This window comes from Rhincodon typus, chromosome 5 (assembly GCF_021869965.1).
Source record: "Rhincodon typus isolate 14 chromosome 5, sRhiTyp1.1, whole genome shotgun sequence".
Classification (NCBI taxonomy): domain Eukaryota; kingdom Metazoa; phylum Chordata; class Chondrichthyes; order Orectolobiformes; family Rhincodontidae; genus Rhincodon; species Rhincodon typus.
This window is the reverse complement of record NC_063336.1, coordinates 84151268-84176023: the sequence shown is the minus strand read 5'-3', so window position 1 is coordinate 84176023 and position 24756 is coordinate 84151268. Positions and strand designations below refer to the sequence as shown.

General features: G+C 41.5%; 2 protein-coding genes and 1 long non-coding RNA gene across 4 annotated transcripts in view; 1 reads left to right on the top strand and 2 right to left on the bottom strand.

Annotated features, from left to right (window-relative positions):
• The window catches only part of eif2ak2 (eukaryotic translation initiation factor 2-alpha kinase 2), a 58968-nt gene extending 57923 nt beyond the window's left edge, over window positions 1-1045 (bottom strand). For both annotated transcript variants that reach the window (XM_048596581.1, XM_048596582.1), the window contains exon 1: window positions 920-1045. The gene's annotated coding sequence lies outside the window, so the exon portion shown is untranslated. The remainder of the gene's footprint in view (window positions 1-919) is intronic.
• A 2666-nt stretch (window positions 1046-3711) lies between these two features.
• Window positions 3712-7211, top strand: LOC125483081. The gene is made up of 3 exons (XR_007262074.1): window positions 3712-4236; window positions 4437-4466; window positions 6829-7211. It is a non-coding gene; the product is annotated as an uncharacterized LOC125483081 (long non-coding RNA).
• Window positions 7212-7445: 234 nt separating this feature from the next.
• Window positions 7446-24742, bottom strand: gpatch11 (G patch domain containing 11). Its single transcript, XM_020518148.2, has 8 exons — window positions 24540-24742; window positions 22727-22953; window positions 21263-21304; window positions 19711-19831; window positions 18343-18433; window positions 13397-13519; window positions 11517-11598; window positions 7446-7813 (listed from the first exon to the last, which is right to left on the bottom strand). Exons 1-8 carry the CDS (start codon window positions 24632-24634, stop codon window positions 7758-7760), a joined length of 837 nt encoding a protein of 278 aa, XP_020373737.1. The 5' UTR covers window positions 24635-24742; the 3' UTR covers window positions 7446-7757.
• Between the last annotated feature and the right edge of the window lie 14 nt (window positions 24743-24756).

Genomic DNA, 24756 nt, shown 5'->3' with positions numbered 1-24756 from the left:
CCTTCAATTCTCTATTTAAGACTGCAATAAAAAAGCAATAATACAAACAACATAAAACAATTTAGTAAAAGTACTGCAGATGCTGGAAATTTGAAACAAGCAGAAAGTGATGGAGAACCTCAGCAGATCTGTCAGTATCTGTATAGAGAGAGAAGCTGAGCCAATAGTTGAGTCCAATGACCCTTCAGATTATGATCCTTCTGACAAAGGGTCACTGGATTTGAAACATTAACTCAGCTTCTGTCTCTACAGGGGGCTCTCTGAGCTAGACTTGCAGCAGAGGGATGAGGAAACCCTTCAACAGGGCCTTAGAAATTTCAAATTATCTTCAGCAACAGGCAATCGAAATGATACAAAGTAATTTAAACGAGACAGAGATTGACGGATTTTTGAGGAAAATGTAAGGAACATGGGGAAAAGCAGGGATATGAAGTAAATCAAACATTCTCTCATGGGATGGTGGAACAGGCGTCAATGGTGATGGTCTGGCCCTGTTCCTATGTAACAGCGACAACATTTGCAAAGCTGCAAAAGGCCAAGGGACCTATAGAGACCGGCAAAGGGTTGTAAAAAGATACACATCTCCCAGTTGTTTCAACTAGGAGAGCGGTCCAGGCTCGGGTTAATGTCTTATCTGAGAGACTAACAGTGAGGGTGTCAGCCTTAATTCTGTACTCAGTCTCTGAAGAAAAGACTTAAATCCCTAACCTGCGACTCAGAGAGTCCACTGTAACGGAGCTGACAGTAAAACAATATTCACCATTAAGTAACCAATCGGTAAGAAGGTTTTTGAAAGCTGAGTCACACTGTCCTCCCCTGCCGAACCCACGGTGCGCTGCCCCCTAAAGTTTCGGCCGGTGTGTAATATAACATTATTCTGTAATGCGTTCAGAGCCCAAGGAAAACAATGTCAACTCACCGTCAGTGCTCACAGCCGCAATCTCTTGTCTCTCGCAGTGGAGACCGTGAACGCAAATTGTCTCCTCCTTCAGTCAGAAAGAGAGTTTCGTTTCTCCTCCTCCGCTCCTTTTACTTTCGCTTTCCTGCAGCGTTACTGCGGGAGGCCTTCCGCAGCCAGAAGGATCAGAGGTGGAACCACTGTGTGGCCCACATTGCAAACACGGAGCGGAGAGAGATTCATGAATTGAAAGGGGATGGATGCAAGGGAGGGTGTTGATTTAGAGTGGGTGTTTAATGAAAGGAGCGTGTTTTAATACAGGATGAGTTTTTGGGAAAGAGGCGTTGGAATTCATTTGGCTGAACCTGTTTGAAGGAAGTGTCATATACATTGCCAAACTTGTAGGGAGTGGCTTTTCCCAGCGGACTACCAATCAGGGTGTCAAAAATCATCTCCATCACTTCTTTTCTGTGGGGCAAAGCTGCTTCCTGGATAGTGTTCACTGGCAAGGAACACGATCTGCTATCCCATGAAGGTATCCTCAAGTGCACAGCCTCCTTTGATGGAAGCCATGCAGTTTATATTTCAAGGTCGTTGTGGTCTCCACTACATCGGGGAAACCAAGCGGAGGCTCGGGGACTGCTTTGCGGAACACCTACGCTCGGTTCGCAATAAACAACTGTATCTCCCTGTCGCGAACCATTTCAACACCCCCTCCTCAGACGACATGTCCATCCTGGGCCTCCTGCAGTGCCACAACGATGCCACCTGAAGGTTGCAGGAACAGCAACTCATTCCACTTGGGAACCCTGCAGGCCAATGGTATCAATGTGGACTTCACAAGCTTCAAAATCTCCCCACCCCCAAACCGCATCCCAAAACCAGCCCAGCTTGTCCCTGCCTCCCTAACATGTCCTTCCTCCCACCTATCACCTCCTCCCACCTCAAGCCCCACCCCCATCTCCTACCTACTAGTCTCATCCCGCCCCCTTGACCTGTCCGTCCTCTCTGGACTGACCTATCCCCTCCCTAACTCCGCACCTACACTCATCTTTACTGGCTCCATCCCCACCTCTTTGACCGGTCTGTCTCCTCTCCACCTATCTTCTCCTTTATCCATCTTCTATCCGCCTCCCCTCTCTCCCTATTTATTTCAGAACCCCCTTTCCCTCCCGCATTTCTGAAGAAGGGTCAAGGCCGGAAATGTCAGCTTTCCTGCTCCTAATATGCTGCTTGCCCTGCTGTGTTCATCCAGCTCTACATCTTGTTATCTCATATTTCAAGGTCTGTTCGGTTCCATGTGTGCCCCTTTCCAAAGGATGGAATCCCAGCTACATGCCACTAATTTTCTCTTTAGCTGATACCTCCTGTTAGGAAGAGCATTGATGAAGGTGTTGGTCCCCTTTATGACAATGGGTAAGTTAGATTGAAGGATTAGCGACACAAGAAGCATCATCTCTGATCCATTGCAAATCGATACCCACCAGCTGACAAAGATCCTTGAAATGCCAACTTGAGAAACAAAGGGAGACTGTCCACATAGACTAATGAATGGACTCTCTAATTTAAAATAATGCTGGTCTTGTTTTATGTTGAACTTGCTTATCGCACAGCCTTTGCAGTGTAACCTGTACACCTTACTCTGTCAAAGTTTCTTTTTCACCCTATAATCTGTATGCCCTTGCTTACTATGATCAGCCTGTACTGCTCACAAACAAAGCTTTTCACTGTACAATAAATCAAATCAAATCAGTGTGGTCATGTGTAGATCATTGGGTATTGGATAGTAGCAAACATAACCAAAAGGTCATCTGTTGTGCCCTGCAACCTAAAGCTCCCTGACAGAGTAGTCTTCCTTATTTCAATTACATATGGTGTTTGGATCTCCAAATGAAAACAATACACAGCCTAATCTCTTTGTCATATATCATGTTAAACCCTGCAGTAATTAAGAGTAATCTAATAACAGCATCGTACATGCCAGCCCTCACGAGAAAGGCAGAGTATGCCATTATCTCCAAATTTCTTCCCTCTGCATCATTTAGACCATGGCCCTATATCAGTTGTTTCTTCAGCATCCTTGGTTTAACACCTGATTCAGCAAGACTGAAGGAATAGCAATTTTTTTATTTGACTTGGATGGGAGATGGTGACGTTCATATACGTTTGCTGCCCTTGCTTTTGTTTTTGGAAATAAAAGTCGTGAATATGCATATTTTTTCATTCACTCATGGGATGCAAGTGTCATTGGCTGGGCCAGCATTTATTGCCCATCCCTAGTTGCCCTTGAGAAAGTGGTGTTGAACTGCCTTCCTGACCTGTTTCATCCATGTTTGACCAGATATATGTGGACAATTTTCCACATTGTCTGGTAGGTGTTAGTGAAGGTCCCAGCCTTTGCAGGAACTAGTACCTCCAGTAATTTGGTGATATCATTTAGAGCGATTCAAACTGTCTAAAGGTCCAGTCTGGTTAAACATCTGGTCCCCATGGTTGATCATAGGGATTTGTTTGCATAGAGGACTTTGCAAGTACAGGTTTAGCATTTTTCACTGAAATTCTGTCTTCCGTGGGCTGGTCTAGTTCAATATTATTATAGCAATTTACTGCTACATGTATTTATGAAAATACTGCCAAAACATGTCTAAGTCATCATAATTAATCTGGCACCATTTTAATTACATAAATTATAAAAAAGAAATAATACATACAAAGTCAAGACAAATTTCATGTTTTTGTTCCAACGACGGCTTCTTGAATTCACAAGTGACTACCTGATGTGCCTTATTCTGCAGGTGCCAAAACTGTCCATGAGGCTGCAACACCAAGGAGGAAGCACACTGAACTAACCCCTGCTGACCGAACACCATCTCTGTCAAAGGCACCTCATCATCACCGATACTCCAGCTGCCGCCATAGCCAGGAGACTGTCCCAACTCTCATAGACTGCGGCCCATTCTCAGCTTCCAAGGACCGACACACCATCCAAATGAACTCTCCAGGATCAAAGGATCATTCACTCTGCTGCCTTTGCAGATGCCGCCAAAAAACCAAAGGAAAAGAACCGGCCCCAATCCATCAATGCTGGAACAGTTGCTGAAACCATTACTACCATGGCCATGAGGAATGGACTGGATCCACCATTCAACAGCTCCCTGCAACCTCTCTCTAACACCGCCCCCGCAGAAAGAAGAAAAAATGAATTTGATTCAAAAGTTAAATGAAGAAAAAAGAAAGGATGTAATCGGTCATATGAGAGGGAGTGGATGGGCCAAGAGACTGAATACTCCTACCTTGATGTCTCTGCCATCTCAAAAGAGTGGGGATTTCTTCGCATTGTAAGTTTGTCCACTATCAACAACTTCTCAATATTTCTGGAGTCTTTTTTTTAAATGAGTGTGTATATGAGACACAATCAGGGCTGATAATGGCAATGTGTTTGCATTGGTGAGATATTTACAAATACAGAGTGAACATTCAAGACTATTCAGCTTGCTTTCAGTTACAAGAATTGATTTTGGCTTTTTTTTGCTTACAGGAAACAACCCAGCTTCTAAAGCCATCTGAGGTAAAGAATTCCACATATTCACTACACTCAGAATAAATTCCTCCTCACCTGTTACTTAAATGTTTAACCTCTTGCTTGGAGATTATGCCTTCTCAAACTAGAGTCTTCCACAAGAGGAGAACAACCTTTCCGCATGTTGTCAAGTCCCATAAGAATCGTGTATGTTTCAAAAAGGTCACCTCTCGTTCTTCTATATTTTAACAAATACAGGCCCAACCTATTCAACCTCTGCTCGTAAGACAGTTTTTCCATTCCCAGGATCAGTCTGGTGAACCTTCTCTGATGGCCTCTAGTATCAGTATATCTTTCCTTAGATATAGGGAACCAAAAACAGCTTGCAGTATTCCAGGGGGAAATCACAGTGGCTCAGTGGTTAGCACTGCTGCCTCACAAGGCCAGAGTCTTGAGCTCAATTCCAGCCTCAGGCGACTGTGTGGCATTTACACATTTTCTCCCCATGTCTGCGTGGGTTTCCTCCCACAATCCAAAGATGTGCAGGCGAGGTGGGTTAACCACGGGAAATGCAGGCATTTGGTGGGGGGGTCCTAGGTAGGATGCTCTTTAGAGAGTTGGCATGGACTTCTTAGAATCCCTACAGCGTGGAAACAGGCCATTCGGCCCAACAAGTCCACACCGCCCTTCCAAAGAGCATCCCACCACAACTCATTCCCCTACCGCTGCATTTCACCATCTAACCTAAATATCCCTGGATGCTATTGGCAATTTAGCATGGCCAATCCACCTACCCCACACATCTTTGGACTGTAGGAGGAAACCCACACAGACACAGGAGAGTGCACAAACTCCACAGACAGTTGCCCGAGGGTGGAATCGAACCCGGGTCCCTGGTGCTATTCTGTGGTTTGACTAGTGCAAAGATTGTAATGAGGTCAGCCAGGTGGATCCACAGAATATGTGTTCCATGATTAGGACTGTTAATCTGGCCCAATCAGGGAGCCCTGACTGACAGATATATGCAGGAGTCTCAGAGGTTCTGCTCACTCTGAAAAAGCCAGACTGGTGTCAGGTACAGTGCATGTATAAATAGGGGGTGACTTGGTGACAGGATACCGGCCTCTGTGAAGTTATTTCAGTGACAATGAGAGACTAAAAATATGCTTCTGAAAAAATTAGCTTACCTTTGAATTGGGGTAAGCATTTCTGGCACAATGCCATTTTCAATCCTGATGTCAAAGACTGGGCCCAGTATGTAGGGAGAATGTTGTTATTCCCAGGCAAATGACATTGGAGCAGATGAAAAGCACTGAGTAATTCTCCTGACAGCTTGTGGTCCCACAGCTTTTTTGGCTATTAGTAACCTAATGTTTCCTGAGGTACCAGACACTGAAACCTTTCAAGAATTGATGGATTTAGTTAAGGAATATTACAACCCAAGCCTCCTCTACTTCTGAGATGCCATTAGTTTTACTCAGCAGTTTGAGAACTAAGGGAATCAATGTTGGGATTTTTTATGAGATTAAGATGACTAGCAAAAGCACACAAATTTGATTTAACCCTTAATGAGATGCTGAGAGACTGTTTGGTATGTGGGATTAATGACAAGATCATGCAAAAGCACTTATTAGATGAAGTCCAACTGAACTTCAAACAGACACTACAACTGGCTTTATCACTAGAAAATGCAGCAAGTGGAACAACTGAGTTAAAAAGTATGCCAGTCCCTTGCTAGCCCAACTGAGCTGGGGTACACTTCAGTCAAGGCAATTGTACAGCCTCACTCAGGACATGCTCTGAATAGAGGGACTTTAAGTCAGCCCACAGCAAAACCCCAAAACAAAGCCAAGCCTCAGCCAAACGGTTAACATTTTCTTCAGGGCTGGCAAGCCATTGTAGTTGCTGCCGCCTGCATGGGGATTTGAGGCAGCTAGAGTGTCCCACTGGGCCTGAATTGAGTTAGACAACTCATAGGCCGGCATCCAGGAGAGTATCCACCTACTTCTGATTTGGAACAGTTAAATTGCTTAGCAACATCCAAATCGTAACCAATCAAAATAAACATCTGGTTAAATGGTCACCCGGTTCTAATGGAGGTTGGTACCGATGCAGTTGTATCAGAGATTGCAGAACCAGTCTTTAACAAAATTCACTCTAGACTCCAGCGCTTAAGTTTGCATACTACCTCAGCTTGACTGAGAACCCTTACAGATTAAAGGTGCAATTTTGGTCCCAGTCTTGTGTAAGAAGCAACTGGTTCGGTTACCGCTTTTTGTAGTAAAAGGCTTGGGCCCAAACCTAATCAGGGTAAGTTGGTTGAGAAAGACTCACATTGATTGGCTCAACATTTTGATTAGAAAATGGCTGCCTGAGTGAAGTTCTATTAACATACCCAGATATTTTTCAGGAAGGTCTCGAGACTATCGAAGGAGCCAAAGCCACCTTATATGTGGACCAAGAGCAATTCTATGATTCTGCAAGGCCTGCCCAGTGCTAGGATAACTGGATGAACACTGCAGGCCAAGCAGCATCAGAGGAGCAGGAAGGCTGACGTTTCGGGCCTAGACGCTTCTTCAGAAAACCAGTGCTCAGTGCTATTTGCCTTACGGGTAAAAGTAGAGGCCGAAATCCGGAGGCTGGAAAGTGAGGGAATCATCAAACTCCAGTACAGTTGGCACAATCGGCTGCACTGGTCATGCCAGTTGTGAAGCCTGACTGGTTAGTACGCCTGTGTGGGGATTTTAAAGAAATGGTAAACAACCTCTTGCAGCTGGATAAATACCCAAACCCTCGCATGGAGGATTTATATGGAAAGCTTGTGGGGGTGGGGCTGTCATTCACAAAGCTGGACGTGAGCCATTTACCTTTACAATTGCATCTGCCTTCATTTCAGAGCACGAAAATATCTTGCTGGAATTTGCAGGGATTGAAATTTAATAGGCTTTGAGCCACAATGTGGAATTTCATAAGGACAAGGGAAGTATACCCAGTGAATTATTTTCAGGCAAATAAAGCTACACAATATAAATCAATAAATACAGAGGTACTTTAAAATAAAATGTCAAAAGTACAAATATTTTACATGTACAGTTGCCCATCTGTCAAAAGGTTGTAAAGGTGAGAGAGTCCAGTATCACAATGGAAATGGCATCATTCAGTTCATTTTCTTCAAATACAAGTTGGAGCACACATCGCCAACACCAGCTCGGAATTGACAACGGAGTTTTAGAAGTTTTTTTTCATATTCAGAACACTCCATTCCAATCTCAGAAGTGCAGTGCAGTGCCATGCCACCACCAATGCTATTTCTGTTTGCTCTGTACTGTGCTTCATCAGTCAGCAGTGGTCAGCAGCACAATCCCCGGGACAGTTATCAGATAGGTCTTCCTCATCTGCAACAAGCCAGAAGCAACATTTTCAAAATCGATGGTAGATTTTTTTTGTGCAGGAAATGGATCAAAAGAAAATAAGCACTAGCATTTATACAGTGCCTTTCATACCTCAATACATCCCAAAGACTTTACAGCCCAATGGTATATTTTTAACGTAGTCACTGTTGTAATTCTCCTTTGTCCATCATTCAGGTATACCCTGGTGTACGTTCTACCTTTCAGCAGCAGAGATTCTCAGTGATAGGCCCTCAACAAAGGGGTTTTTCTCTCTTCCATTGGGGATCTGGATGATTGCAGCAGTTCCATGTAACAGTAGGTCAAGTTCACTGGGGCCATGTGTTATTTTTGTGGCCTGGGTGAAACAGTTTCTCACGTTTATGTTGTGTTTCTGGATGCAGTGCCCGTTAGTTCTTCTGAAGCAGCTGCTCTCAAATTTCTGGTTGAGAATTTTTCAGAGAATGTGACAGTGAAATCAGTAACAAGGAAAAGTGAAATAGCAGGTAATTTAAAGCAATACTCTGCATTGGTCTTCGTGGTGAAGGACAGTATAAATACTGATTAGTAAGATTAGATCACATGGGATCCAGGGGGAGCTAGCTAATCGGATTGAAGGTAAGAGACAGAGGGTGGTGGTAGAGATTTGCTTTTCGGACTGGAGGCCTGTGACCAGCAGCGTGCCACAAGGATCGGTGCTGGGTCCACTGCTTTTCATCATTTATATAAATGATTTGGATGTGAATATAGGAGGTATTGTTAATAAATTTGCAGATGACACCAAAATAAGTGATGTGGTGGTCCGTGAAGATTATCTCAGAGTACAAAGGAACCTTGATCAGTGGGGCAATGGGCTGACAGTGGCAGATGGAATCTAATTTAGGTAAGTGTGAGGCGTTGCATTTTGGTAAGGCAAACCAGGGCAGAGCTTATACAGGGCCCTGGGGAGTGTTGCCGAACAAAGAGACCTTGGGGTGCAGATCCATAGTTCCTTGAAAGTGGAGTCGCAGGTAGACAGGGTGGTGAAGAAAACGTTTGGTACACTTGCCTTCATTGGTCATAACACTGAGTATACGAGTTGGGACGTCATATTGCGGCTGTACAGGACATTGGTGAGGCCACTTTAGAATACAGTACACAATTCTGGTTGCCCCTCTATAGCAAAAATGTTGTTAAAAACTTGCAAGGGTGCAGAAAAGATTTACGAGGATGTTGCCGGCACTGAAGGGTTTGAGTTATAGGGAGAGGCTGAATAGGCTGGAGCTTTTCTCCACTGGAGCGTCAGAGGCTGAGGAGTGACCTTATGGAGGTTGATAAAATCATGAGGGGCATGGATAGGATGACTAGCCAATGTCTTTTTCTTAGGGTGGGTGAGTCCAAAACTAGAGGGCACAGGTTTAAAGTGAGAGGGGAAAGATTTTGAAAGGACCTGAGAGGTAATATTTCACACAAAGGGTAGTGTGTGTATGGAATGAGCTGCCGGAGGAGGGTGCAATTCTGACATTTAAAAGGCATCTGGATGGGTAGAAGAGGAAGGGTTAAGGGGATATGGGCCAAATGGGGAGGGTCGACTAGGTCAGATCAGGATGTCATGTCAGCATGAACGAATGGGCTAAATGGTCAGTTACTGTGTTGTATGACTATGACTCTACAAGGAAGGAAAGTGCTAATGGGAGTAAAGATTTTGTGACAGTCTGTATGAGATACAAAGTATCTGACAAATTAATGGGAATAAATAAGTGATAAGTCGCTAGGCGCTGATGGCCTGCGTACAATGATGTCAAAGAAAGTGGTTACAGAGATACTGGAGACATCGATTGAAATATTGCAGCTCACTGAATTCTAGTAGGGTTCCAGCAGACTGAAAAACTGCTAAAGTGATGCCACTGTTCAAAGAGAGAGGGAGACAAAAGCCAGGAAGCTATAAGCCAGTTAGTCTGATATGCTGGTGGGGAAAGTCTGGAGTTCACTGTCAAGGACGAAACAGCAGTGTATTTAGAAAAGGTTAACACAGAGTCAACATGGTTTTGTGTAAGGTAAATCATGTTTGACACATTTGCTCAAGTTCTTCGAGGACATAATAAGCAGAGTTGATAAAGGGTAACCCAGTAAATTAAATGCACACAGGTGCTATAACGTGTGTTTCGTTAACACGAATTGTCTATAACATAATTGATGAATGTGGTCGCTGTTTGGATAACACAAACTTTCTGCTGTACAGGTATAGCAATTTCCTATAGCGATTTCCCTATAACGTGATTTTCTACGGCGATTTTCTATAGCATAGAAAAGTGAGAGATTATGCAGATATAGGAAGAATCTAAAGGAAGACTATTATTTAAATGGAGAGACACTCCAAACAAGCACAGCACAGAGGCAAAACACCTGAGGTTAGTATACAAGTGCAGCAAGTAATTAGAGGCAAATGGAATTTTGGTCTTTATTGCTAAGGAGTTGGAATTTAAAACCGGGGAAGTCTTATTACAACTGTACAGGGTATTAGTGAGGGTGCACCTGGAATACTATATATAGTTTTGGTCTCTGTATTTTAAGAACAATATAGTGGTGTTGGAGGCAGTTCAAAAGTGGCATTATTTTGTTGAATGAGTGACGTGAAATGATGCCTCTGGACAAGATAAAGAACAGGGAGGAAACAGGATGTTTGATGATAGCATTTTTAAAATTCACTTGTGGGACCTGGGAATTGCTTGCTGACCAGTATTTATTGTCTGGTTGCTTTTGAGATGATGGCAATGAGCTACTTGTTTCCGTGTTGCTAGCCTCTGACGTGCTCTTGTAGCCACTGTATTTATATGGCGAGTCCGATTGAGTTTCTGGTCAATAGTAACTCTCAAGATGTTAATAGTAGGGAATTCAGTGATGGTAATGCCTTTGAGTGTCAAGGGTGGTTAGATTATGTTTTATTGGAGATGGTCATTGCCTGGCATTTGTGTGGTGTGAATATTATTTGCCTCTTTACAGCTCAAGTTTGGGATGTTATCCCGATCCTACTGCATTTAGACATGGACTGCTTCCATCTGCCATGTAGGACAAGACAAGATGGGTGAAATTAAGAACTGGAATGCTGTGTTAATTGCAAGAAGAGGGGTTGGGAGGGTGTCAAGGCAGAAGCTGTCGAAATAAGCACATCCCAGTGAAAGCGACTCTTAGGTTTTGCTTTGCAATCCTCTATGATTTCTGTTTATATCCAAATCTGGTTTCTTGGGCATTTCTCACTTCTTCCTCCCCAATACTGACAGACAAACCATTAGCTACTTAGGTCCTAAGCTCTATAAAAGTGTTGGCTGCAGTTCAAAAAAAAAAAAAAATTGGCTACAAGTTGTTTCAGGATATTGAGGTCATGTAAAAATGTAACATAAAAACAGTCCAGTCTTGAGCGGATTTAAAAAACGTATTAGGTAGAATACATTTCAAAACAAGAAAACTGCTTTGGACTATTTGTCAAATGAGGGATATTCAAAATACAGTTGCATATTGAAGAGCCCAGTGTTTGGAATTTTAATGGGCTGAGGGACGTTTATGCAGCTGAAATTTTTTAAAAATGTTCTTAAAGCATAATTTTTGGGAAATCAACTCAACTCTACATTTAACCATACAAGCCAAAATACTTGGATTTTGTAGAATTGGAATAAAAGGAAGTATGCACCTATCTAGAAACTTTCTAAAAGTAGGTAGAGTGTATTTTTACCTTGGTAAGAAATTGCACACCAGACACAGTAGAAATATTTTCTCCTGAGATAGCTGGTCAAAATCAGCAGTTTTTCCTCAGTCTGAAAACAAGAAAACACTATTTCAATTAACAAGCTTATCTTCAACAAAGGAAATTGTGACTCAACCACAGACCATATTCCTGCAATCCACAAGGAATCATTCACTGCATTCCTGTGCTCCACTGCTCCTGTACCGCAGATGTGCGAACCCATCGTACTCCTGTGATCCTGATGTGGTCACTCACTGCATTCTCCCACTCTAGATTAATAATGTATTGCCTTCTACACCAGACCTGGTAATCCACTCTGTTCCTGCTGAAGATGAAAGGAACAATTCTTGTCCTAATGGTCTTGGGAAGTGTGAATTGTAATGTGGGATGATGACAACAGGCAAGTATCAAGTGGTTCAAAAGAATATCCATTTAAAAATCAGCTTTCGTGAGTTAAATACTTTCCATAGCATTTCAGAGTCATTTTTTGAAGTGCATTGTTTTAATGAGGGCACTTGTTAATGCTAGAAGAGAGTGAATGCTACAGTGAAACTGTGCACAGCAAGACTCCACAAACAACGATGTCATAAGTAATCAATCTGATGTTGGATGAGCGATACATATGGCCAGGTCACCAGGAAAATTCTTCTAGCTTGCTCTCAAAGTAATGCCACAAAATTTTTTGCATTTACCTATGTAGGGAGATGGGTTCTTATTTAAGTTCTCATCCAAAAAGTGCACCTTTGACACTGCGACATCCCTTATTGCTGCACCAGAATATTAGCCTGCATACTGCACTTAAGGAAATGATAGAGGACTTGAATCCCCAAACCTCTGAAGAAACAGTGCTAATCACTCAAATATGGATGGGTTCAATGAAGGGATAGGTGTTATTGTTCGAGTTGAGGCCAGTGAAGGTGGTGATTGTAATCTGTCATGCAGTGCAACAAACTACGTGCACACAACCTTTAAGATGAGACTGCCATGACCATGAGCAATCTTAGAGGAACTATACATGAAAAAAAAATAGACTGTACAGAACAAAGAAAGAAAAATGGAGAACGTTCGGTATAGCATTTTGTTTGAATTGAGCCTTTGTGTGTATTTCACCAGCATTGCTCTCTAGGCAAATCATTGCTGGGAATGTTCACTCTCAGCTCAGTGAGAATGAGTGGGCTCCAATGCAGCAGCAAACTCAATTGTTCCCAAACACAAAAGGCACAAAACTAGGAGTATGTAGTTCCAAGAAAGCACTAATGGATTTGACACACAGAACTTAGCAAGTTGTGCGTATGATAGCAATGTAAATAAAAATATATGAACTATCAGGATGAGATAGCAAGAACTGCAGATGCTGGAGTCAGAGACAATGCTCTGTGGAGTTGGAGGAACACAGCAGGTCAGGCAGCATCAGAGGAGCAGGAAAGTTGATGTTTCAGGTCAGAAGAGTCCTGACCTGAAACATCAACTTTCCTACTCCTTTGATGATGCCTGGCCTGCTGTGTTCCTCTAGCTCCATGCTGTATTGAACAATCAGGATATTTTGCTCCTCTCCAGTTTAGCGCTCGTACTCCTGAAAGTGCTGTCTTGTCACCGATTCCCTGTCCCAGTGACCACTGCTTATACCAGTTTTGATGGTGAGCACCAGTAGCCTATTACAGAGCTGGAACCACAAGCTAACCCCTTTAGGTTCCTTCACCAAATATCCACATACTCTTTTATTTGGAGTGGGGGTGAGGGGGAAAGAAGAGGGAGAGAAACTAGAAAAAGGTGTTCTTCGAGGTGATTTCTTAACATGTCTCTTAATTATTGTACACAATCTTTAATAAATCTTGTAATAAGATTTGAGAAAATAAAAATTGCTTTACTGTGCGAAACATTTCATAATCCCGTCCACTTGATTCTTCTTCCTCCTCCTTTCCATCATCATCATCATCATCATCGACGGAAGTGGGTAACCAATACCATGCTTCTTGTGGAACATCTATACCCTGGACATGAAGTAATGAAGGACATTTAATATGGCAATTAATAATAGCAGACAAATGTAAGTTCCTGTATAACCACATGTCTGTCTTATCACACTTCTACAATTTGGTTACTGAGTTTCTGGGAGGAACGTGTTGATTTCCACTAAAAGCAAATTAAGGCTCAAAGTGTTCAAGAACTTGTTACATCTTAGTCTCTGATGAACAGATTAGTCTGGGAGCTGGATGGGGGAGAACATTGGTTTTTCATGTTTCTGAGGACTTCACATCATTCGTAGCACTCAGGGTGAAAGTGAATGTCCACTATTAAATCCACAGTCATACCTCCAGAGCTTATTTAAACTAGTGCACGAGCACACTCACATTCCACTATGAGGCAACTTGTGGTGAGAGAAACTGGAGTACAGAGAAATTGGATATGGACTTGAAAAAGGAAAGAGAGAGACCGAAAAAGGGAAGATCTTAAATATTTGAAGCAGATAAAGAGACAAGGCTGTGGGAAAAGCAACAATGTAGAATTTGTTCCAACAAATGGTCATTGACCTGGAAACATTAATCGTTGTTCTCTCTCCACAGATACCACCAGACCTGCTAAGTGTTTCCAGGTTTTGTTTTTATTTTTGTCTTTTACCATCCACAGAGTTTTGCTTTTATTATACAGGATTAGTGTTAGATTTTCCTTGCAAAGAACCAGCATAAGGGCAACTGCACTCAAAACTGTGGTTTATGGACTGGCAGCCGAAACGAAAGATTCGCTTTCTATAATACCTTTCGTAACCTTAGGACACCCAAAAGTGCTTTACAACCAACCAGTTGGTTTGTCAACTTTATAATGTAGGAAATGTAGCAACCAAGTTCTGTACTGCAAGACAGCAGCAATAGCGTTGTAATGGTGACTGTATCCTCACCATTTTAGTGATGTTGATTGAGGGATAAATATTGATAAGACAATAGGAAGAATTTCCCTGCTCCTCTTTGAAATTGTGCAGTGAGATCTTTAACATTGACCTGAAAGGGCAGACAAGGCAAAGGGACTCAGTTTCACATCTTATCTGAAGGATGTAACATTATAATGAGGAAGGACAGCAAAAAAGTAGCTTTTAACTGTTCTTCTTTATATGCTTTTTACATTAATCATGTCGACTGCACATGCTCTTAGGGACCAACAGTCACAGACTTGAATTTAAAGACCACCTAATTCCAATAATATAACCGCTAAGCTACTGTCTCTCCTATAGTTTCATTAGATGCCTTCCCTACTCAACCTTTAAAGTTACAAAGACGCTATCCAAGAAACAAATTAGATTCCTACTGGCTCAAATTTCCAACCCTTGTGATCTCATGGGTCTGTATAGGATTACTATCAATTAGTGGTCATTTTAAACAAATCAGGCTAGTGGGCAGAAAGTTGAACTACTGTTTAGTTGTTCATTTTGAATCCAAGGTAGATAAATTAAAGTACTTCCTAAATGCTTACAAACTAGGAACTGCAGAGAGATTGGAGTCCAAATATTGAAATCATTAAAGGCTAGTATTCATGTAACAAGCAAAATCAAAATAGACTAACGGTATGGTGACCAGTGGCCTAAAGAAGCTGGTTTACCAAGAGACGGAAGTTGCAATTCAGTTTAGAGTTTAGTTCCACTCGGTCTAGTGCATTCAATTTGGGCACTGCATTTCAAAGGATATAATGGTAGCCTCCCAGTGTGGAAATCTATTGTTCATACACACCAATTGTCTAGAAATGCTGGAGCAATCCAAAGCAACCTACAGCATCCTTCTAGGACTGAGTTTTGGGAAACGGAACATGAAAGATACGTATTTGAATAAGCGAAAGTATTTATATTATTTATTATTGCTTTATGACTAAGGAGCAAATTAATAATTCTTATTCACGGGATGAGGGCATCATTGGCTAGGCCAGCATTTATTGCCCATCTCTCATTGCCCAGAGGGCAATTAAAAGTCAACCACATTGCTGTGGGTCTGAAGTCACATGTGGGCCAGACCAGGTAAGGATGACAGTTTCCTTCCCTAAAGGACATTAGTGAAGCAGATGGGTTTTTTCCAACAGTCAACACTGGATTTGGGTCATCATTAAACTTTTAATTCCAGTTTTTTTTAAATTGAATTCAAATTCCACCATCTACCATAGGGGAGATAATACAACTAGGCCATCACCTCCCCTATTTACAAATAAGGAGTCTCCCATTAAAGAGGAAGACAAGGTAGAATCTTCTCTCTCAGAGACTGGCAAGTCTTTGAAACTCTGTCTTCCCCTGACAGCAGTAAAGGCATAGTGGTTGAATACCTTTTAAGGCAGAAGTAGATATATTTTTGACTAACATGGGAGTCAAAGGTTATTAGGGGTAGGTGGGAATGTAGATTTGAGGCCACAAGCATACAAGTGATTTGACATACTAGATGACTCCATTACGTCAGCTCCAAAATTCTCATGCAAGCTCTATTTGGCATGTATGCTAACACCCCTCTTTCTGCCAAGAAATTCTTCACTCTCAGAAATGAGTTCCAATGTTTCACCCACCTTCCAAGTTGGTGCATGGGATCAAGGTGGCAATATGGGCCATGTTGGCAAAAAACTGCACAGGTGTTTAAAATATGCCCACACAAAACTGGTTTAAAGCCAAAAGCTGGAACACTTGCTGATGTGTCAAGTAACTACTGCAGTGAGGAAACTCAATATTAATGAAAAACTGGTGCAAGAACAAAAGAAGGAACTGGCTCTGAAGAAGATGCCCAAGGCCAAATACACCATGGTTTTAGGTTGCAGCCATTGGCCTGATCAAGCAGCATGAATTGGAAAGGGTCCTTGAAAATTGCCATGAAATGACGACATGTCACCAGAAAAACAATACGTATTTATGCACTTGAGAGGACCAAAATCAAACCCATAGTCCTGCAAAAACTTCAAAGCAAAAGCTCGCTCGTGTAGCTGCTTTATGGAATGAAAATGTTTGTGCAGCAGAAGACCAAGATCAGTTGCTCTCCACTAAGGGATCTCGATGCTAAAATTACCGGTTTCCAGCAATTCAACATTAGATTCGTAAATAAAACATGTCTAACAAATGAACTGCAGAAAGGAAAGGTCTAAAAACAGTTCTATTCAAAACTGCCGCACTGGCCAGGTAGGTTGCAATGACAAATGGAATTCAGCCTGGAGAAGTGTGAATTGATGCATTTGGGGAGGCCAAACAAGCCAAAGGGATCCACAATAGTGGGAGAGGAATTACGAGAGCCTGAAGTGAATGTCTGTAGAACTCCAATGGTAGTCATATAGTTGGTAAGGTAGCTCAGGCAGCATATGAAATTTTTCCTTAGTTAGTTTGACCACAACTTGAATTGTGTGCAGTTCTGGCCAAATCATTACGGAAAAAGTGTAACTGCATTAGGAAGGGTATAAAGGGGATTTATGATGCTGACACTAGGACTGGAAAAATGCAGCTATGAGGAACGATCAGATAGACTTTGATTACACGTGGTTGGGGAAGGTTAGTTCTGCATCAATATTGGGTAAAAGGAGTGCCCCAGTTGCCTGAATAAAGGACATAGCTGACTAGTGTGGGACATGTTCAGATTCCATATAACTGATGAGACAAAGAAGCACTGACTAAGAAATAAACCTAAGTGTGTGCAGCCACAAGACATTCAAGGATCATGTTCACGCCATGTTCACATCATTGGACAGTTGATTAAGAAAAAAAATTCTTCACAAGGAATCCTGCTTGAGTTTTTGTCATCAAATTATGAGTTGTTATTAAGGCACAATATAGCATCAGATTGTATCAAAACTGTGGATTAGCACACTCAACAAGGAGAGGAAGATGATCTGTTGTGGAGCGATAATTTTGAAACTAAAATGTTAACTTGCGTGGAATCCTTATGATGGCGCCATAACTAAAATGAGTCAGAATGAATTAGATGACCTATTTGCTTTGGATGCCAAAGACAATGAATTTTAGAGTTTTGAAAATATTTTGATTGTGGTTAAAGACATACATGCAGAACACATTCAATGAAACGTGTCATATTGATTTAATTTGAATTACTGGATTTTTTTTCACATTTCAAACTATACCAACAGGTGACTAGTTTTTGAGTAGATTTGTAGCTCGGGTCGTGGATGGTTGGCTCACCGAGCTGGTTCATTGTTCCGCAGACATTTCATTACCCTGCTGGGTAACATCATCAGTGCAGCCTCTGATGAAGCGCTGTTGTGTTTCCCAACCCAGCAAGATAATGAAACGTCTGCGGAACAACGAACCAGCTCGACGAGCGAACCAACCACAACAGGTGATTAGCTTCAGGTCATATTTTACATTCAGTGTGCAAGTGGATTCCCATTTTTGGAATGATTCCTCAAGATTTCAAAGGCTTATTTTTATGCTGCAATCTTGGCATATTTATGGCATTTTCCAGTTCACTCATAAGCATTACAATATCATTCTTTAACTCAGAAAATTCCAAAGTTCAGAAATGACTTGATCTCAAGCCTTCCGCACCAGAGAGATTGTAACATTGGCTTTTTTTTTTTGAGGTGTCCATAAAAGTTCACCAGAACGATACCAGGGCACAGGAAGTTAACTTACGAGACCGGGTTGCATGAATTTGGCTGGTAATTCCTCAAGCAGGCAAGTTTGAGGGAGGGTCAGACTCAACTGTTTGTGTTACAAGGGACAGGCAGCTAAGGATAAATGAAATTGAGGCACAGATCAACCCTGATCTAACTGAATGGCTGAGCAGGCATTACAGGTTGAATGGCCTCCTACAATGGTTCCTATATCCATGGTGACAGTTAGTTGGGATACCTTTTGTAAATCCAGCTGTTGACAGGCAACTTGACTCTTCCTTAAATCTCCTTCCATCTGAAGTTGATCCTTTTTTTTCCTGACCTGTAGCCTGGGAAAGCCAGAAATTAAACAGCCATTTTGAAACCACTAGCTGATTTTTAAAAGCAACATCAAGTCTGAACAATATAATAATGAATAACAAGCTGCATTTAAATAACACCTTTAACACAGACAGAAAATGACGCAAGGAAATTTCGCAGGAGTATCAGCAAATGATATTTGCACTAAGCTGCATCAAGCTATTAGGATAGATGACCAAAAATTTGGTGAAACAGGCAGGTTTTAAGGCAAAGAGAGAGTTAGAGAGGTTTGAGGATGGAATTCTAGAGCTTAAGGCCTCGAAAACTGAAAGTATGGCTGCCACTGGTGCAGTGATTAAAAAAAAACTTCTCAAAAGAGATTCATGTCTTTCCGAAGTACAATTCCTAGAATTGAACACAATGCTTCAGTTGAGGCCAAATCAGAGCTTTAAAAGGGCTCATCAAAACTCTTGCTTTTGTATTCCATATTTCTATTTATAAACCCCAGGATTCCTGATTCCTTTTTAACGACTTGCTCAATGCCCTTCTACCTTTAGTAATTTGTAGACATATGCCACCAGTGTTCCATTGCTGTTTTAGAATTGTACCTATACTCCCTCCAATTTTTTTCAATGCATAGATCTGAAATTGTCGACTGGGGCTGCCTGGAACCTTGGAGCCTCGTTGCAGCTGCATGGCTATGCAGCTTAAAGGGAAGATGGATTGCACAAATTAGTTCATGTTGCCTCTCCTCATCTCACTTCACACTTCTCTGCATTAAACTTTATCTGACATGTCTTTGCCTATTCCACCAGCCTGTCTGCCCTCCTAAAGTCTGTCACCATCCTCCTCAAGTCTGTCACCATCCTCATCATTCACAATACTTCCTGCTTCAACTCTATAACCTTCCAAGATTTCTCTAACCGAAGGCCTTCTCCAATTCTAGTCTCTTGAGCATCCCCAATTTCATTCCCCAAGAAGTCTTGTGTCATCTACAAATGTTGAAGTTGCATCCTGTAAACACATTATGCTGTAGTTATACAATTCTCAAGAGATGACACTGCAGTGGCCCCAAAATTAAGATAGCTATAATTATAGTGTGACAGGCTCACATAGGCAGGTGACATTATAAATTTGAAGAAATTTATGTCAGAATAAATTGGTAAACATCTTATGATGTTATATTATGCTTAAGTTTTGAAATAGATACAATTTACAAACTGTTCTTTTCCTTTAGCTGAATTTTCAAAATTTTTCAAAATTATGTTTTTATTAAAAATAAGTGTCAGTCCGCCATGCACTGTACCTATATTCACTAAGGGCAAATTCTTCTGCTCGTTTTTTCATTTGTGACATTTGTTTGCGATGTTCTATCTTTTCCTCAGCTTTCCGTTTCTGTGCTGCCTCATGGCCAATTCCACCACGTCCTGCAATGATAAAACATCATTCATCGACAGCTCGTACATCAAGTCAGCCTTATACCTGTTCCTTATCAGAAACGTTGCTACCCTTTATAAAAAGGTTTGCAGCATTGCTGTTTATTATTAAAGTACATCTTCACATACTTGTTTTCCAGCAAGCACTGACTAACCACACTTCCAGTTCGTCTACTTAGAAGAAGTCATTTTTAAACAACCTGTCCAGAAATGCGGTGACATACCTCAGGAAGGTGAGACTTTTACCCAGACTGTCTGGCTCAGAGATAGGGACGCTACCAATTGTGTCACGAGAAAGATCACTCAGTGTGACAGAAACAATTCATGATAATACACAGGCCTGGTTTTGAACCAGGGACCTTGTGTGTGAAGTAAGCGTGACAACCACTACACTACAGAAACAACACTTAAGGACACAATCCACAGCTAATGCCAATAAGCTGTCTAAGTTAAAGACAGTTAATATACAAATAGCATCTAACAGTCATCCTCAACCACACAGAACTGCTTTATTCCCGATCTCTGAAGCTATCCCAACATCATATCCTTGCCTCTTGTATTCTTACATCAAGAAGATTAACCCTAATTCCCTTTCTCCTCCTCTTTTATTTCACTGTTGTTGGAGATTTTTGACACCAACAAAAACCGGAGGAAGATGCCAATCAAACTGACTACTTCAGAGCGTTAATTAAACTCTCTCTCCCAGACTTGCACCACAAGTGCTTTACTAGCAGCAAACTTGCTCTCACTGCACTCATGGAACATCATTGTGGGGCCACACTATTGCTCAGCCTGGTCACCTTCCATGGGTGTGTTTCCATCACTGTACAACCGTATTCCATTTCATAGTGTCTGGGCTGATCCCATTAATTCACTTCTGCATCTCCCTTATACACATCAGCCTGCCCTTTCTCCATGTATGTACTACAAACACATCATTGAAACATGGCTAGAATAGAAACCAAAACTGAAAGGACAAAACACATTGATAAAGAAAGCAACTGGGAAAACGAGGATGTTTCACACTAAGGTATAACAAACCCAATCCAGAAGATAGACACACTTCAATACCTACCCCAATTCCCCATTACTTCCTTCTCCAATTTCCCAGATTATTCTTCTCACCAAACCCATCATTTGTTAAACCCATCTCCTGCTCCCACAATGTCTTTCCCACACGACTCTTAACAATTCAACTATTCTTTGTTCTGTAATGCATAGATTATTGAAATGACGTCCTTTGACATATCTGTATCAGAATCTTCGGCATGGTAGCTTTGGAATGAGAACTGAATCTCAATACTCCCAAACACAATTAGCTTTCTTTCAAAATGCATATCAATGTTGCTCGAGGATAAGCTTTGTTGCAAATAGAAAATGGTGGCATCTCTAAAGAATCATGGCGAGATGGGATTAACTTACCAGTCTTAATCTGCAGTGGAATAGGTTCAACAATTCCATTTCCTGAAAAAGCAAATTATTGTACTTAGAGATTTTAAATGATATACACATGAATTGTATAATTTACTAATCACTAATAATCTTGTGAAGAATTCAAAAGAAACTTCTTGACCTGGGCAGTTGGGACATGGAACTCTGAGTGGTTGAGAGAAAGAACAGGAATGCTTTTAAGAGGACGTACCTTTTACAACATGAGAAAGAAAAGGATGGATTATGTAAAATAGGACTATTGGGCTGTGGGAAAAGGAAGATAAAGAGACAGCAGGTGTGTCTGTGTAAGGCAACACAACCTTAAAGTAGAACTAGGTCATTTCAGGAAACAATTCCACATTCAAGCTGTTGGAAACCTTGTGGCCCCTCCCAACCTGCCACAAAGATCTGTTGACGATACGGTTAATTTACAGACGTCAAAACTGACATTGATGTAGTTTTTTATTAGGCAATTGCATTGAGGGATATAAAACTGAAGTGGGTGTATGGGTTTAAGATCCAGATTGTCTATGATCTAATTAAATGGCAGAACAGGCTGAAGCACAGGATGCCCATCTCCACTTTCCCCATTCTTAGGCAAGCCAGTTCTGCAGTCTGACTATACATGAAGCAGAATGAAAAAGCACTGATGCAAGTGAGCAATGGAGTGCCTCCATTACATTAAAATCAGAGCCAGATGAGCACGTTAACGTGACCATATCGCACTTAAGGTTTGCTTTTTTTTCTTCCACTTATGAATTTGGTCTGGGGATATTTTATTCCATTCAACATATAAACCTAGCTTTTGCAGATCCTGAATCCCCCTTGCTCCAATGTCTTCACTGCTTGCTATTATTTCAGTATCTTTAGAACATATTTTGACAGGTATATTAAACTAATGGCTCCCCAAGTATTTAGTATCTCCTTTGCAAATTTAAGTTCATCTCTGTCTCTGTTTCCTCCTGCAGCTTGACAACACTCCAGGATTTCTTCAACTGAAGGTCTTCTCCAATTCCAGCCGCTTAAGAATCCCCAATTTCCCATGCCAGCTTTAGAAATCCCCCTATCCACCCAACAAATCTCTCTGCCTCTTGACCTCTTTCCTCCTGTCAGACATTCCTTCATACCTAGCCGCTTGCCCAAGCTTCAGGTCACCTGTCTTCCAATCTCCTGATGCAGAAGTGGTATTGAATTTTGTTTTACGTTATGTCCTTGTGAAACACCTTGCAATGTTTTACCCTATTTATAGTTGTGATAACATGAAATGATAGTACACATTGAAATCCTACAAAACCAATGATTTTTTTAAATGAAACTATCTTTGTTTGTCATATTATGTTTGAGACTTTATCATTGCAATTCACAACAAAGTCCTTAAATATTTTGATTAAATGCCAACTGTCAACACACACACCTCAAAACCGTGTCTTAGGTCTAAGATGACTGAAAACGTACCACTTTTGCCAAGACCATGACCTTCTTTATATCCCATCTTCTGAAGCAACGTGAAGCCCTTGTTTTCACTTCCTAACGAGCTCTGTAATTTAGTCTCACGTCTCTCTTTCTCCTCTTCTTTTTTGCTCTTCTGCTTGTTTTCCAGGATCAATTCCATTGCACGCTCTCTCTTAAGGATTTCTTCTTTCACTCTCCTGACCATTATCAGTCCTGGTTTAACATCCTGCCTAGGTGAACACAAACAGCACCATTATGTTTAATTTTCTCTGCCAAATTTCTTTGCCTTGCAATCAAAGGCATTGGCTTTCCCTTGCTGGGACATGGTTTCAGGCTGCTCAGTGAGCGGTTGCTCGAGAAGCCCCATTTCTTTGTGTGCACATGTATGTGGCTATTTGAATATTGTGTAGAGTCACTAGCAGAGGGTATCTATTTTAATTTGCAACTAACGCAGTCAATAAATGGTAGCGTTGCCCACATTCAGGAAAACAAATAACAGTCAAGTAGGAGATCTCTTCCCCATTGCCCTGGAAAACACTCAATATCACTAGAACAGCTTAAATTGTCACCTGGTTGCTGTTTGTGGGAACATGGCTGTGCGCAAACTAGGGTACCACATCTGCCTATGAAACTAGAGTGAATACATGTCAAAAGTAGTTCATTGCCACGAACATAGCAGCAAACCATTCAGCCCCTCAAGTCTGCTTCACCATTCAACTATATCACGGCTGATTTTCTACCTCAATGCAATTTTTCCATGCTATCTCCTTATCTCTTGATATTTTGTAGAAATCTATTAATCTCTGTCTTCAATGGCTGAGCTTCCACAGACCACTGACGATTCACCACCCTGAGTGAAGAAATTCCTCATCTCCTAATTAATGGCCAGTGCTTACTCTGAGACTGTGTACCCTAGTTCTGGATTACCCAGTGAGGGAAACTATCCTTCCTGCATCTAACTTGAATCCTATAAGAATTTCATAAGCTTGAATGAGATCATTTCTTAGTCTTCTAAACTTTAAAGGATATAGGCCTAGTTTGCTTAAACTATCTTCATAAGACAATTTGTCATCCCATTGATCAGTCTGATGAACTCTAAGGCAAGTAATACTTTCCATATGCAAGGGATCTGAAACTGTACACCGTACTGCAAGTGCAATCTCATAAATATTCTATAAATTGCAGCAAATCTTACTCTGCCACTATCTTACCACAGTGTGAAAAGTCATTGTATTATTATAAGTTCTGTGAATTCATATATCACTGTTTACTGTATTTAACATTATAATGGTATTGGTTCTGTCATGTTTAAAGTAACATGAACAAATTATTGTAACTACTTTCAGCTAAACCGACTACTATTTCACTAGAAAAAAAATCAGCTGGGCTGGCAGCATCTGTGCAGAGAAAGCAAAGTTAACCTTTCAGGTCTAGCGACCCTTCTTCAGAACTCATAGCAGCTAGGAAAAGCCTGGGATATATGCTGTTTACTAAATAGAGATTAAACACTTTCAGTAGTACGTCCTGTCTCTATTCAACAGAAATTGTTGGAAAAACTCAGCAGGTCTGGTAGCATCTGTGGAGGGAAAGCAGAGTTAACTTTAGAACTGGAGAAGGGTCACTAGGCCCGAAAGGTTAACTCTGCTTTCTCTTCACAGACGCTGCCTGACCTGCTGAGTTTTTTTCAGCAATTTCTGTTTTTGTTTCTGATTTCCAGCATCCTCAGTTCTTTAGTTTTTCTGTCTCTATTCAACATGTTTAACATCAGCACCCTCTACGATTAGGCCCAAACCCCGGCCTCTATTCGAATTCTTACTGCAAATTGACGAACACATCCGACATGTAATCATCTTTCTCCTCCTGCCGCGTACTCGAAGCCGCCATCTTCCCAACCAGAGGCTCTCTCAGCATCAAAAAGAGTAGCGAATGCACATGCGCAGAGCCGCCGGAAGACCGGCAAGCTACAGGTAGAACTGTAGCTGAAGGAGCACTGCGCACGTGCGCAATATGGAAACGCACCACTGCCGCTGTAA

Excerpts from the sequence above, each read along its gene's own strand:
- gpatch11 (XM_020518148.2), bottom strand. The coding sequence starts at position 24,634 with ATGCTGAGAGAGCCTCTGGTTGGGAAGATGGCGGCTTCGAGTACGCGG. Across the intron at positions 21,305-22,726 it reads TCATGGTCTTGGCAAAAGTG|GAAATGGAATTGTTGAACCT; the intron begins GTACGTTTTCAG and ends TTGCTTTTTCAG. Across the intron at positions 11,599-13,396 it reads ATTATGAAATGTTTCGCACA|ACTGAGGAAAAACTGCTGAT; the intron begins GTAAAGCAATTT and ends TCTTGTTTTCAG.